General features: G+C 38.5%; 1 protein-coding gene across 1 annotated transcript in view; it reads right to left on the bottom strand.

Annotated features, from left to right (window-relative positions):
- Window positions 1-13353, bottom strand: part of LOC117424126 (ras-related protein Rab-40B-like) — a 57913-nt gene extending 44560 nt beyond the window's left edge. Inside the window, exon 1 of the mRNA XM_034040225.3 lies at window positions 12404-13353. Coding sequence (XP_033896116.2) covers window positions 12404-12545 — 142 coding nt within the window. The 5' untranslated portion in view covers window positions 12546-13353. The remainder of the gene's footprint in view (window positions 1-12403) is intronic.
- Between the last annotated feature and the right edge of the window lie 611 nt (window positions 13354-13964).

The raw sequence follows: 13964 nt of genomic DNA, 5'->3' as shown, positions 1-13964 counted from the left end.
TTATATTATATACTGTACATAGCTAGGTGGCTTATGAAAAACTAACATGAGGCCGGAAATCCAATTTGGGTGTGAAGATGAATAGCCTAGAAAAGAAAGGGAGCAGCTTCTTTGGCAATGAGTGTGGTATTCTAATCAGATAAGAGTTTAGGACCTGTATGAAAACACTATGCTGTAGAAAGTATAATCATTTAGTTTTCTACAACATTTGAGAACTGACAAATAACACTACGATACAAGCAAAGCTTCCCTTTCCAATCCAACAATTAAACTAATCTCTTTTTAGAAAATAAGTTCTGATAGACTAAAGCCTGTTTTCATGGAGATAATTGATTCCAAGCCTTTTCTTTTGGAATACATGCTGTAGGAGTTGAATTTAGGGTCTGTCCTGTTTCACGGGAGACACATTCTTATATCTCATTTAATTTCATATTTTTTGGACACGTATCCCTGTGTACTGAAGCATGCCAGAATCTCTCACTGCAGGGTTTCCATTTACCACAATCAGCAACTGATACCATGCAGGCAGGTCAAGTAGCTTTAAGCATCTCTGCAACCAGGGCTCAGCAGGAGGTGCGCTGGGTTCATATGCTAGGGGGCCCTGGCTGGATGTGTAATGATTGCATTGAAAAGTGACATTCAAGGTGATCTGTCACTCGCTGTGTGAGCTCAGGGCTCTGCCTATCAGTTCACGGAGGAGAAAAATACCTTTTGCTTCAGAGCGCTCTAGGTCACGATGGCATTTTTATTGGTCACTTATGAAACTTCTCTTATTAACGTCACTCTGGAGAAAAGCAGATAATCAACAATTATATATATATATATATATATATATATATATATATATATATATATATATATATATATATATATATATATATATTTACACTGAGTCTAAAAGCCCTATATATGAGTATAGGTTAACCCTTGGCTCACATGTTGCTAAGGTCAGGCAACTGACTTAGTAGAAACATAGTAGATTGCCTGTTCACCTTTAGTCCTCCTAATCGATAAGTGGGTTGCAGTGATGAGGCAACACTCGAAATGAACATTTCAAATTTTGTTAGGAAAAAAAAAGAGAGTAAAAGTGATAACAAAAAAAACCTCCCCTTTATCAATAGATATTTTTTAAATACATAAAGAAATATATGCCACAAGGCTGGTACTACGCAATCAACTACAGTGCCTTGCGAAAGTATTCGGCCCCCTTGAACTTTGCGACCTTTTGCCACATTTCAGGCTTCAAACATAAAGATATGAAACTGTAATTTTTTGTGAAGAATCAACAACAAGTGGGACACAATCATGAAGTGGAATGAAATTTATTGGGTATTTCAAACTTTTTTAACAAATAAAAAACTGAAAAATTGGGCGTGCAAAATTATTCAGCCCCTTTACTTTCAGTGCAGCAAACTCTCTCCAGAAGTTCAGTGAGGATCTCTGAATGATCCAATGTTGACCTAAATGACTAATGATGATAAATAGAATCCACCTGTGTGTAATCAAGTGTCCGTATAAATGCACCTGCACTGTGATAGTCTCAGAGGTCCGTTTAAAGCGCAGAGAGCATCATGAAGAACAAGGAACACACCAGGCAGGTCCGAGATACTGTTGTGGAGAAGTGTAAAGCCGGATTTGGATACAAAAAGATTTCCCAAGCTTTAAACATCCCAAGGAGCACTGTGCAAGCGATAATATTGAAATGGAAGGAGTATCAGACCACTGCAAATCTACCAAGACCTGGCCGTCCCTCTAAACTTTCAGCTCATACAAGGAGAAGACTGATCAGAGATGCAGCCAAGAGACCCATGATCACTCTGGATGAACTGCAGAGATCTACAGCTGAGGTGGGAGACTCTGTCCATAGGACAACAATCAGTCGTATACTGCACAAATCTGGCCTTTATGGAAGAGTGGCAAGAAGAAAGCCATTTCTTAAAGATATCCATAAAAAGTGTCGTTTACAGTTTGCCACAAGCCACCTGGGAGACACACCAAACATGTGGAAGAAGGTGCTCTGGTCAGATGAAACCAAAATCGAACTTTTTGGCAACAATGCAAAACGTTATGTTTGGCGTAAAAGCAACACAGCTCATCACCCTGAACACACCATCCCCACTGTCAAACATGGTGGTGGCAGCATCATGGTTTGGGCCTGCTTTTCTTCAGCAGGGACAGGGAAGATGGTTAAAATTGATGGGAAGATGGATGGAGCCAAATACAGGACCATTCTGGAAGAAAACCTGATGGAGTCTGCAAAAGACCTGAGACTGGGACGGAGATTTGTCTTCCAACAAGACAATGATCCAAAACATAAAGCAAAATCTACAATGGAATGGTTCACAAATAAACATATCCAGGTGTTAGAATGGCCAAGTCAAAGTCCAGACCTGAATCCAATCGAGAATCTGTGGAAAGAACTGAAAACTGCTGTTCACAAATGCTCTCCATCCAACCTCACTGAGCTCGAGCTGTTTTGCAAGGAGGAATGGGCAAAAATTTCAGTCTCTCGATGTGCAAAACTGATAGAGACATACCCCAAGCGACTTACAGCTGTAATCGCAGCAAAAGGTGGCGCTACAAAGTATTAACTTAAGGGGGCTGAATAATTTTGCACGCCCAATTTTTCAGTTTTTTATTTGTTAAAAAAGTTTGAAAAATCCAATAAATTTCGTTCCACTTCATGATTGTGTCCCACTTGTTATTGATTCTTCACAAAAAATTACAGTTTCATATCTTTATGTTTGAAGCCTGAAATGTGGCAAAAGGTCGCAAAGTTCAAGGGGGCCGAATACTTTCGCAAGGCACTGTATAACATAATAAGAGGTGTTTGTCAAGTTTGATTATTTTTTGATGTGCATGCAGTATATAGGCTTGCACAGTATTATTTTATGACAAACACGGAGGTAAAGCTGGTTTGACCACATTTCAATCTAGGTCACACAGCAAATAAGTACTAAAACAAACCAAAAAAAAACAAAACACAAAAAAGTTTCTTTCAAGACTGTAAACCTTTTTGGGGAAAAAAATAAGATGCAACCCTGACACTACCTCAACATTGAGTTTTAGGACTGCATAATGACTTCTAGGATTGAAAGGGTCATTTAACACGTCACAGTGTGTTACAAACATGTTGAAGCTCAATCCGCCATGACTCAATTACAAACAGAGTTGTGCTTTCCGGTGGTGAACACTGGTTTGATTAACAAGTTAGTCGATGTAGCCACTGTGTTCAGGGACAACCCTTGAGAAGTCACTGAGATCTTTCTGCTAAACTGTTCTTGTTGCTGAATAGTTGCACACAACTCTCAAACAGCGTATATAGGTCCATATGTATCTACAATCTCATGTCTAGTTAGTGTAGGAATATGCAAGCTTTAGATTAGAAGCTGTACTGATCGGTTATTCCACAGATGAGACATGGAAACTGTAAAGTGTTGCTCTGTACTGCAGATGGGAACAGATGCGAAGTTGTGAACAGGAAAGCTGATATTTCACAGAGCAGTTTAGAGTCGTTAATGAATGCAGCCTGCAGCCTGACAGTGAAAAGCTGAAGAAAAAGATACATGAAAATGTAGAGTGAAAGAATCTGTAAACCCTGCCATCTTCTGTATATCCTAATCCTCTATATAAAAAAAATTAAAAATGTAACATTAACTGGACATATGGAATAGGGTGGGAGGATGCCAACTGCTAAATGCAATTTGCTGAATCACAATAGAAAAAAACAAAAGTCCAGAACAGATGCTGTCTAAAGAAACTATTTGTCAGTCTCATAACAGACGTATGACATAGTTTAGATATTTCTGCAGTACTGTACATCAGACCTGTTTTTGTAAGTAAACCTGATAAAACTAGTTTCACTTCTACAATCAGTACCTCCGCCTGCCTGGTCTGTATCACTGACCACTTTAAAAACACTGAAATAAGCACTAGTTCACTAGAATGGCTTTTATTATACTGAACAACACCTACAGGGTAGCAACAGTTGCTAGGGATTTGTTTTTTTATATGGGCACGGTGTTTTTAAGAGGTTTCCCATTTGAATCTGTGGAAGACTCGCCACCTGAAATTTGATGCAAGACCTCCCTGAATTAGGCTCTATTAATAACACAGGTGCATTCTGTTTTCTTTTACGATAACATGAAACTGTGTCGGCATAACAGGCATTAACATAGAGCCTTTATTGTAAGATCCACTGTTTCTAATCTCAAACACCGACTTTGTCTTCCTAATTACATTTTCATAAACCTCCAAGCTAGAATTCACAGGAAACCGTCAACTCCAACAGCTGAATACAATACTCTTTAGTTCTGAAGAGTGACATGACCTGCAATTCTAAATTGAGAGTGTAATGGAGATCTCAAATCACTTTCTTATGAATGAGTCCCAAGCTAATTTACACACTGCATGCACATGAATTACACAGAAGTACACACACTGCCACACTTATCAGAAAAAACTATTACTTTGCTATGTAGAGCTCTAGAAATGTGGGACCGTGGCAGTTACAGCTTCCCTTGACAGCTCAGTGTGCATACCTCAATATTGACCTGAACACCCCCTGCCATTTAGTTGTGCTGAATTGTGTTGTGTGTGTGTGTTTTTTTTCTTCTTCCTAACATCCACTCTCAGCAAACTAATTTCACTTGTGATCTTAGGATAATGGTTTTACTATAGTTTTCACACTTTATTAACAAAAACATGCTGCCCACACATTCAAAGGAATATCACCACTGTTATTTTTTTATGCCTACAGTTTGGATAAATCCACAGGATTATCGCTGCTTCCCAAAAATCCAAGGTTAAACATGCAGAGTGATTTCCTTTGAAAAAGCTACATCTACGAACTAGAAAGTCGAACTACTGTCTGAAGGTAAACTACAAGGTATCTAGCGTGAGAATGCAGGGTTATTTGCAAAGAGAATGATAAAGGGTAGTGAAATCTTGGGATAAATCTCTATCTTCTTTAAAAGATGGAATATGGGTATCCCAGGTTTTTACAGTATTCAGCCTTCCTAAGATGTGTTGCTAATGATTAGGGTCAAGTACTGTAGTAATTGGCAGGTTTCACATGATTAGCACTATAGCTATGCTACTTTAATATAGTACTAACTTGGGTCTGATAAACTAAACACTTGAATCTGTATGTCTTACAGGAAGAGATATGGGCAACCATGTAGGGAAAACAGTATTTCTTATCCAGTTCATTGTAGATCAGCATGGGAGATCAGCAACAAAACTAAACCAGATAAATAATAAACAGGACTAGGTACAGTGCAACTGGACTGATTTAATCTTGTTAAAGGCGATTTTATTTTGCAATGAAACTTACTTATACAGTGCAATTGGATTAGTCTAGTCCTGGGAAAGATTTTGCAATGACAGTATTCATCGACAGCTGCTCTTTCTCTTTGCCAAGTCATGCGGGATTTGTAACATCGGTGTAAGCAGGTCCACAGTTTTATTTGACATTTGAAGAACACCTCTGAGTGCACAGCTCCCAAAGCACAAGGCTACATCGTGGTTCAACACTGGAGTAGCCTACAGTACTGTGCTGTGCATCCAGGTTATCTCCCAGTAAAAATGTTGTTCTATGATTTTTAAATTCAGAACTCAGCAATCAATTTAACAGAACCCAGCAAGGCACTGGAAATCTAGAGTGTGCAACTTCAACATTAATCTAAACCACATCAACCAATCTAAAGACCACATAATTGTCCTCAAAGGAAAATCCATGACGGACAGCAGTCACAGGTGGTTTAAATTAATTTGGGGGGGGGGGGGCGTGATATATCCTGGGAGGTTTTATTTTTCGGCTGAGTACCAACTCACAGAACAGGCAATGAGCTTTCGTTCGAGGCAGATGGCCTCAGCAGGCTGGTGTTTTCTATTATTCATAAGCATGTAAAAGGGTTCCTTCTATAATGCAGTTTAGGTGACAGTTGCATGCAATGTACTTCTTCCTCTCTACAGTATTTCAATAAACCCTGGATATACAGCTGTTTCACAAGACAACAATTCAGATTTCTTTTTTTTTTTTTTTTAGAACATATTACATTATGCCCACGGTCGTAACACAATGCCCACAGTTGGCAGGTACCAGTAAATTAGGTAGGCTAAGCCAGCTACATTACAGAATATCCAACATTCAGTCAATTTGCCAATGCTTTTGCAAAGTAGAAATCTTTTCAAAAGAGCAGTAGTTGAACTTCCTAAAAGTTCCTTCACCTGCCCCACTGTTAAATAAGGCTGATTTTGTCCTTTAGTTTGACTTTTAGAGACTTAAAAAAAAAATGCATCAGCAGCTAAAAAGTCCATTGCACAGTGATGATAAAGGTGAATAGTGAAAATGGCATGGACAATAAAAACGAGTAGGAAACAGAATCCTAAGGATATACTAGATCTTTTACTGCTGTTGATCATCCACGTTGGGAAAACTAATGGAAAACCTTAAACATAAGACATGAAAAAGCAAGATGAAAAAACATGTCCTTTTCAATTCTTATTAAAACAGGTTGGTTTTATTTTGCTGTAGTCACGAATTCCAGTCGGCACCAACTTCATTGCACTGTGTCAAGGGCATTCTGATCTGCTCTGCCTTATCAACAGAACATGCTGAAGAAAACCACAGAGGTTGGATCCTATAACAATTTTGCTTTGAACTCAATAAAAAAGTTCCCCAGTGGCACTGCATCAAGGGCAGGGTGAGGTGTACCATCAGGAACTTACTGGTTCAAATCCTGCTGAGCTGCTGATTTTGGCTGGTGGCCACACAGAGATCACTGAATTTGCATTTGCTCTTACATGAGTTGGGGAGGGCAATAGTTCACTCTATCACTTGCATTTCCAGTTAGTCTGTTTTCAGCAACAGGCAAGGTAACATGTACAGATTTAATTAATTAAGTGGAAATATACCTTGCAAAGTCATTCTCGAAATCAAAGATGATACCTGTATCCAAAAAATGCTGCAGGAGTATCCATTTCTTAGTTGATGCCCTTCTGGAATCCTGAGTTTAAACTTGGAGCTTGTAATCAGAGTACCTGTGTGGACTTGTACAGTGTGGTGACTAAGCACCTGAACACACCAAAAATGAAGTCCTTTTGTGAACGAATGGCTTTAACAACATTATTTGTAAAACCCAACACAATAGTGACGACAAGTCATTTCTTTTTCTGGCCCAGAGTGCGCTAGTCTAAGCCCAGTTCAATGGCACAACATGATTCTGTTTCTTGATTTTCTTTCAATATAAAACTTGCAAAAGTTCCAGATCATTTTGCTGCTACTTGATATACTAGTTTGATTATCCATGGCATTTTGGTGTTGAGGTAAAGTGTTGGTTTGAATACACCTTGCTTCAAGCATGCTTTGGACAAGAAAACAAAATCTCAGATGTCAAACCTTGACTGTTAACTCACAGAGCACCAAAACCTGTCTATCCCCATATTGGTCCCTATTTTGAAGCAAGTGTCTGTAGGATCATACTTTACTGATAATAACTGTGGAGGATATTTGAATATCATTTGCTTAAAGCATTAAATGCAACTGTTCATAGCATGCAAAAATGTTTAGATTAAAAAAGTGTAAGAAAAGATTACAATTTCAAAGCTGGACATTATATTAAACCTCAAAGGAGTGGTGAGTACACAGACAGAAACACATGTGCTGAAGATGTTTCTGTCTTTGGAATCCGATACACCAGACCAATATCAAATTTACATCTTATTTTCTTCAGTCTATGGATTTCTGTATTTTTTTTAATAACTTGTCATCTGATATGAACCCAGAGTTCTATATCGTGTAATCTGCAAGGATCAACAATATCATTTTTCAAAAGCCACATATGTTTGTATTGTGCATTCTGATTTCTTTAAAGGTTTGTGAAACTATATCTATCTATAGTGTAACACAGCAGGGAGGGGGTTAATCCTCCCTGCATGGAAGAAAATATGTGAGAATGCACATTTGTGTTAATTGTTAATTATCCCCTGCACCTGGTAATTATTGTTAAATTAGGACCAGGTGCAGGGTATATAAGAGGTGCAGTCAGTCTGCTCAGGGCTGCTGTATAGAAGGAGACAGGTAGTGTGTTCTGTGTCCAAGCAGGCAAGGGAAAAAGTAAGGGTTTTGTTAAAACTGTGTGGTTTGTTTTGTGTATGGCAGGTAAACGGCTTAGCCGTCCTGCAAGCTAGTCAGGGACCAGCATACCGTGTAGTAAGCGCTCCGAAGGAGCTAGGTGTATGTTTTTGTTTTTGTTTGTATTATTAAAAGTGAACATCCAATTTCTGTGTCTGGGTCAATTTTTAAAGGGGCAACGAACCCGAGTGGGGGCAATATATTACAATATATATATATACAGTGCCTTGCAAAAGTATATATATATATAAATATATACAGTGCCTTGCAAAAGTATATATATACTATATATATATATATATATATATATGTGTGTGTGTGTGTGTTTGGAAGCCACTGACTTTCTTCTCTGTGGGATCCCCAAGCTCTCTCTCTATAGCTCCTCTTCATCAAACAGAATGTTCTGATTTCTATTTGTATCCCTGCGCACTCCACAGCTAGAATTGACCTTATTCATACTATCTTGCTTGCCTAAAATACACAGCAACACACTATACACACACAAAGACCTCAAGTTCATCAATAGTACAGTATGTGCTGCATTTCACAATAAGCATTGATTTGTACAGTGCCTTAAGACAGAAACATTTCATGTCCTTTTCTTTTTTATATATATTCAAAAGACAGAACATAAGATGTTTCCAACACACTAATCAATAAGACATCAATGAAAAAAACATGAATGCAGTTATCCAGCCCCCCCCCCCCGGGTTCAAAAGAGCAACCAAAGCCTTTAATCAGTATCTATAATCCTGAGACCCCAGCATGATAGCAAATCTAAGTGTGTAAATGCTGACCTAAAGCATCTGCCTGTGGGACAACAATATTGTGCCAGCAACGTGTCTTTCACCCCTGCCCTTTGTCTGCGAGGTACCAGCGGGCCCTCCTCCAGGACAAGCAGAGAGCAGTGCCAGTGATGCAGCCTGCAAGCATCTTGGTTAACAAGGGCCCCCTCCTCTGAACCTGAGTGGATTCATTGTTAAAGAAGTTCTAACCAATGTTTTAAACCTGTTATTAACACAAGCAATATTACAGCTGCCATTTTCTTCTGTTGAAGACAGCATGCTTTATTGTACAATTCGCCTTGGAATATGCAGATATTTCAAAGGCAATGCCGTCGATGAGATGTTGTAGTTCAAACTCACTCCTGTGATGCAAACAGACAGTGTGCCCTACTGCAAAGGTACCCACAATTTAATTTAGTTTGGTCTTACTATTTAAAAAACAGAATCAAGAAGTGCATGCATCAGCTGGGCAGTGTTTTGTTACAAACCACAAAGCTGACTTAAATCTTAGGGTGCAAAGGCAAAAAAACATATACATGATACTTGACTTGAAGTCTAACCACACTATTGATATGCAACAAACAATATCACACCTCTGCTATATATTCAAATTGTAAAATAATGCTCAGATAGCTATGGAACACCTATTGGCAGAAGTACAAGTGTAAATGTGTAAATTTTTAATTAAATACAGGGTTAGGAATGTGTAAAAAAAAAGTCCAAAACCACCTTGATTTTTTTTTTTAAATAATGTATTCATTTATAATTTTCTTCTCAACTTGCAGCTACATGATTTCTCTCTCAACAATAAACACTTGCAGCATACTTTCTGGAATATCACTGTCACCAAGATCCTGCAAGCAGGCATCTCAGAATACCTGGTTCACACACACACACACACACACACACACACACACACACACACACACACACACACACACACAGCCAACATTTCTTGGAAGAACTCCAGAACAGATCAGCCAACTAAAATTCTACCCCATACCCACCCCCACCCTTAAGCAATCTAATCCATGCTGTAACCACAAGCCTTTAAAAGAAAAAATAAATATTTTCCATCAGTGGAGTTATTGCATGGGCATCTGGTGTTAATGATATAGAACCACCGCCACTTTCCAAAGCCACCCAGAGTTGTAACACTCCAAGGATAGTGTAAATGAGATGTGAGAATATCTCCCTCCAGATTTCTATTCACATGTTCACACAGCAGACCCACACACAACACAGTGATGAGAAGCAGTTTGCAAATAACCTGCACTCTTTAAGTACAGTAATAACTATCTAGAAAGATGATGTACTGTCAGGAAAGAATGTGACCTTCTAAGCAATAGAGGTAGATACTCTGGCACACTTTCTTCCTGCATCCAATTTATAATACCGCTTGCAAATAACTTTTACTCATCTATTAATAACCAGTGGTTGTTGTTTTAGCTGTTTTCGGGGGAACGGTTTGATACAACACATAATTAACATATGAACGTTTTCACATACTTCCAAGCAGCTGTATACGGTACACTGTACTTTATTTTGGATCAGCTGAGTGTTTTTCTAAATCAGTTCATTAGCTACATTTCACATAGCACAGTCTGAACAAGCTCTGTATCTCTTCCCATCATCCTAGTTGTTAATGATCCATCTATTCCAAATAAAGTGAAACACTATTAAAATGCATCTAAAGAAGTGTTTGCAGTTTTAAAGAAGAAACTAGTACAGTAACGTTTGTTTTAGTCCTATACAGGTTGTGAAGTGATGGAAATAAGACTCCCATTGCTTAACAGTTTGGTCCATTCCTAGTTTTATTGTAAGTTTAATTAGACATACCTGAGCTTGTTATCTATACACTGTGGCTAATCAAGCTCATAGTGAAACCTGTTGTGGTCCCTGAAGACCAAGGAAGGTCCTGTCTAGGAGAAGATTGGGAAGAACTGTTCTAAAAAAAAAAGTATTTCAGTGAAAAACATCCCTGCTCACATGTACAAATACAAGAGCAATCAGTATCCCGAATAAGTAAATCCCTGTGACCTACATCATGCAGAGTGAAGCCTGACTGACGCTCTCCACATACCCCCATATTATGGTACTATAAATAACTTGTGCATACCCTCAGCAGTTTCATTACAGTCGGATGGGTTTCTAGATACAATTAAAACTTGACATATGTACATGTGGGCACCGCCACTGTACCTTATCACCCAGCTGGGTTAAAACGTCATACATATTTAGAAGGTTCAAGCTGTATTCTGACTGAGATGAACTACAGACCTGTATACTGTATCTCCTTTGGGAAGAGAGCACACAATAATACAATCTGCTTTATTCTGCAATATTGGAATCATTGGTTCTACTCATTAATGTACCTGGAGTTACACTCTGATAGAAAGCACTGGTTTAAAAGGCAGTACAAATGCATACTCAAGTTTAAAGGTCAGGATTACTCTGACGTATTTCTCAACACGGGGACATGACAAACCAGTTACTAAAAGTAGTGCGGTTAGTCGTGTGCTCTTCTGTGGGAACCTACTGCATATGTAAGGATGATTACAATATAGAACTGGCATTCTGCCTAAATTTATCAGCCGCTTTTGTTGCAAACTAAAGTGAAATTTCTTTCGTTCTTATATAGCACTCTGCGATTTGGTCATAAAAGTGGAGAGTAAGGTCTAGTTACTACAACGGTGTTTATAAAACGTGGTAATAAAAATCACTATAATAGTGTTTGTAATTGTTCTATTATTAATATTAAAACAGCCTTGTAAAACCCAGTAATACCTAATCACTATTTTAATTGAGACGTGTGTCTGTCCATACCATTGAATAGGCTACTATGTTACATGTATATGTATTCTGATGTGTACATTTTTAATACCTGCTTTAAAACACGAATCTTCTAAAACGCGCGCCACTTAACACTGATGAATTAATGTATGACGTAATCTGTCCAGCGAGAAAATCATGTCGTTTAATCTACAGAAATACAGTACAATGTACACACTTCCCTTTCAAATCATAGGCATATTTATTATACCTACAAAAACCGTCAATTTCGACAGTCAGTTTCAGTGTTATTCAGGTTTTCCAATGGACAAACATAGCCTTTTTTTTTTTTTTTTTTTACAAGAATCTAAGAAACGGAACCACTATTATCTATTATCATTACCTCTCCCTCTCCCTCTCCCTCTCTCTCTCTCTCACACACACCAGATAAAACTCCTTATCCTATCACGCTCGTCAAAAACACATTGATAGGATTGCCAATGGAATGTCTCGTTCTACCTAAGTTTAAATAATCATGTTCTTTCTTTTTTTTATTTTACGTAAACAATTAATCTATAATGACAAAAAATAAATAGTACTGTACTACCAAGTGCGCAGTACTGTAACTGCATCTGATACAGCTAAATGTTGGCTACTGTATCTTGACAGGTCATTAATGCTGACTGGTGGTGCCGTGCTGCTTACTTACCCATATTGTATCCGTAAGAAGACTCACTGGCTCCATCCTGCAGACTTGACAAGATTTCTCCCTTCCCAGCATCGCTGTCTCCGACCAGCAGGAACTTCAGCAGAAAATCATAAGCCTTCACTGGGCTGCCTCTGTTGGTCATCCTCCTGGCATATCAACGTTGATGTCCCGTAATGGCACCAAAAAAAAACACACACACAAAAAAAAAAACACAACTTGATCACGTTCGTCTGCTTGTTCCCAAAATCGACGGTGTGTGGGAAGCTATCTCAGCACTGACTGCTACAAGTTTTGACATGTGCATCAGTATCACAATCCCAGGAACTTTCAGTTATGCAAATTACTATATATTGTTGTCAGTTTAGATTTTGCAACCGATAGTTTTCAGCCAGCAAAATATAAATTGCATTCTAAGATTAAATCGTAACTTTGTGGCTTCCACGATAACACTACTACGTAGTTTCTGAATATGTCGATTAAGCATGCAGCAGCAGATTTCAAGTTCCAGATCTTAATCACCATATGTCAGTCTTTTATTATCAACTAGTAAGAAAATATCCAATTGTATTCGCAACTTTTGGATTCGAAAATGCAATCACTTTAAGTGTTCGTAATAATACATGATTCAGTTGTGAGCTGAAGTATTCTATTGTGAGCTTCCCATGTAGACTGTATCCAGTACATTCACGCTGCCACCTAGAATAACGCAATTTCACATTTAGCTACGCAATAAAGTTGCTTGTAAATTAAAACGTCGTTGTGAAGGCTTTCTCTGTTGCTGAGCTTTCGTGTGTCATTAGAATGACACTTCAAAACAAAATCGTATTCTCACGGACTCTGATCCACGCTGTATTCCAATAAGTTCTGCCCTCAAGCGAAGCTCTTGCTGTATCTGCTCAGGTTTGTCTGTCTGTGTCATGTGTGTCTTCCACAATCCAGCCCACAAGCTGCTAAACAAGAGTCCAGCCCATCTATTATCCAAATGGTTTTTCTGTCGAGTTGCTAGGGCTATTCGCCCATTCCATTGGTTTCTATATTTGTCAATCAGTTTCAAAGAACTCGACTAGCCGTCCACAGACGGCGGAGGGCGGAGCTTATGACAAATCCCAGGGTAAAGGGGCGGGGGAATGGTTTGTTGATGTTGTTTAGCATGGCGCATGATATTTGACAACAACACGCTTAGTGAGAAAGAAGCGAGTGGAAAAAGTCGTCGCTAAATCCATTGGAATAATATAATTAAAGCGTAGAAAAGTGCAAATACACTCTATTTACTTTATATTAAGACCGGAAGTCTCTCAAATCATTTGTGACCTAAACCAGATGCGAAACCAACTCCTAGCTGAAGGGGGATGGAATACCTAGTGAATTAGCCCCCTGAAATATTATTGATATAGTGTATTATGAGACCTTACCGAGTTAAACTAGTCTCTTGCTTTCTTTTTAGATACCATTCTACATTATGCGTTTTGGTAGCATTATGGTTTTTTCCCACTTCACTCATAACCACAGACCTCATTATATTAAAGCAAAAGAAATGTCCCAAGCACTGGACTTTGTGTTT

Source organism: Acipenser ruthenus, chromosome 19 (genome assembly GCF_902713425.1).
Source record: "Acipenser ruthenus chromosome 19, fAciRut3.2 maternal haplotype, whole genome shotgun sequence".
Classification (NCBI taxonomy): Eukaryota; Metazoa; Chordata; class Actinopteri; order Acipenseriformes; family Acipenseridae; genus Acipenser; species Acipenser ruthenus.
The sequence above is the reverse complement of the archived record's forward strand: the minus strand, read 5'-3'. Positions and strand labels throughout refer to the sequence as shown.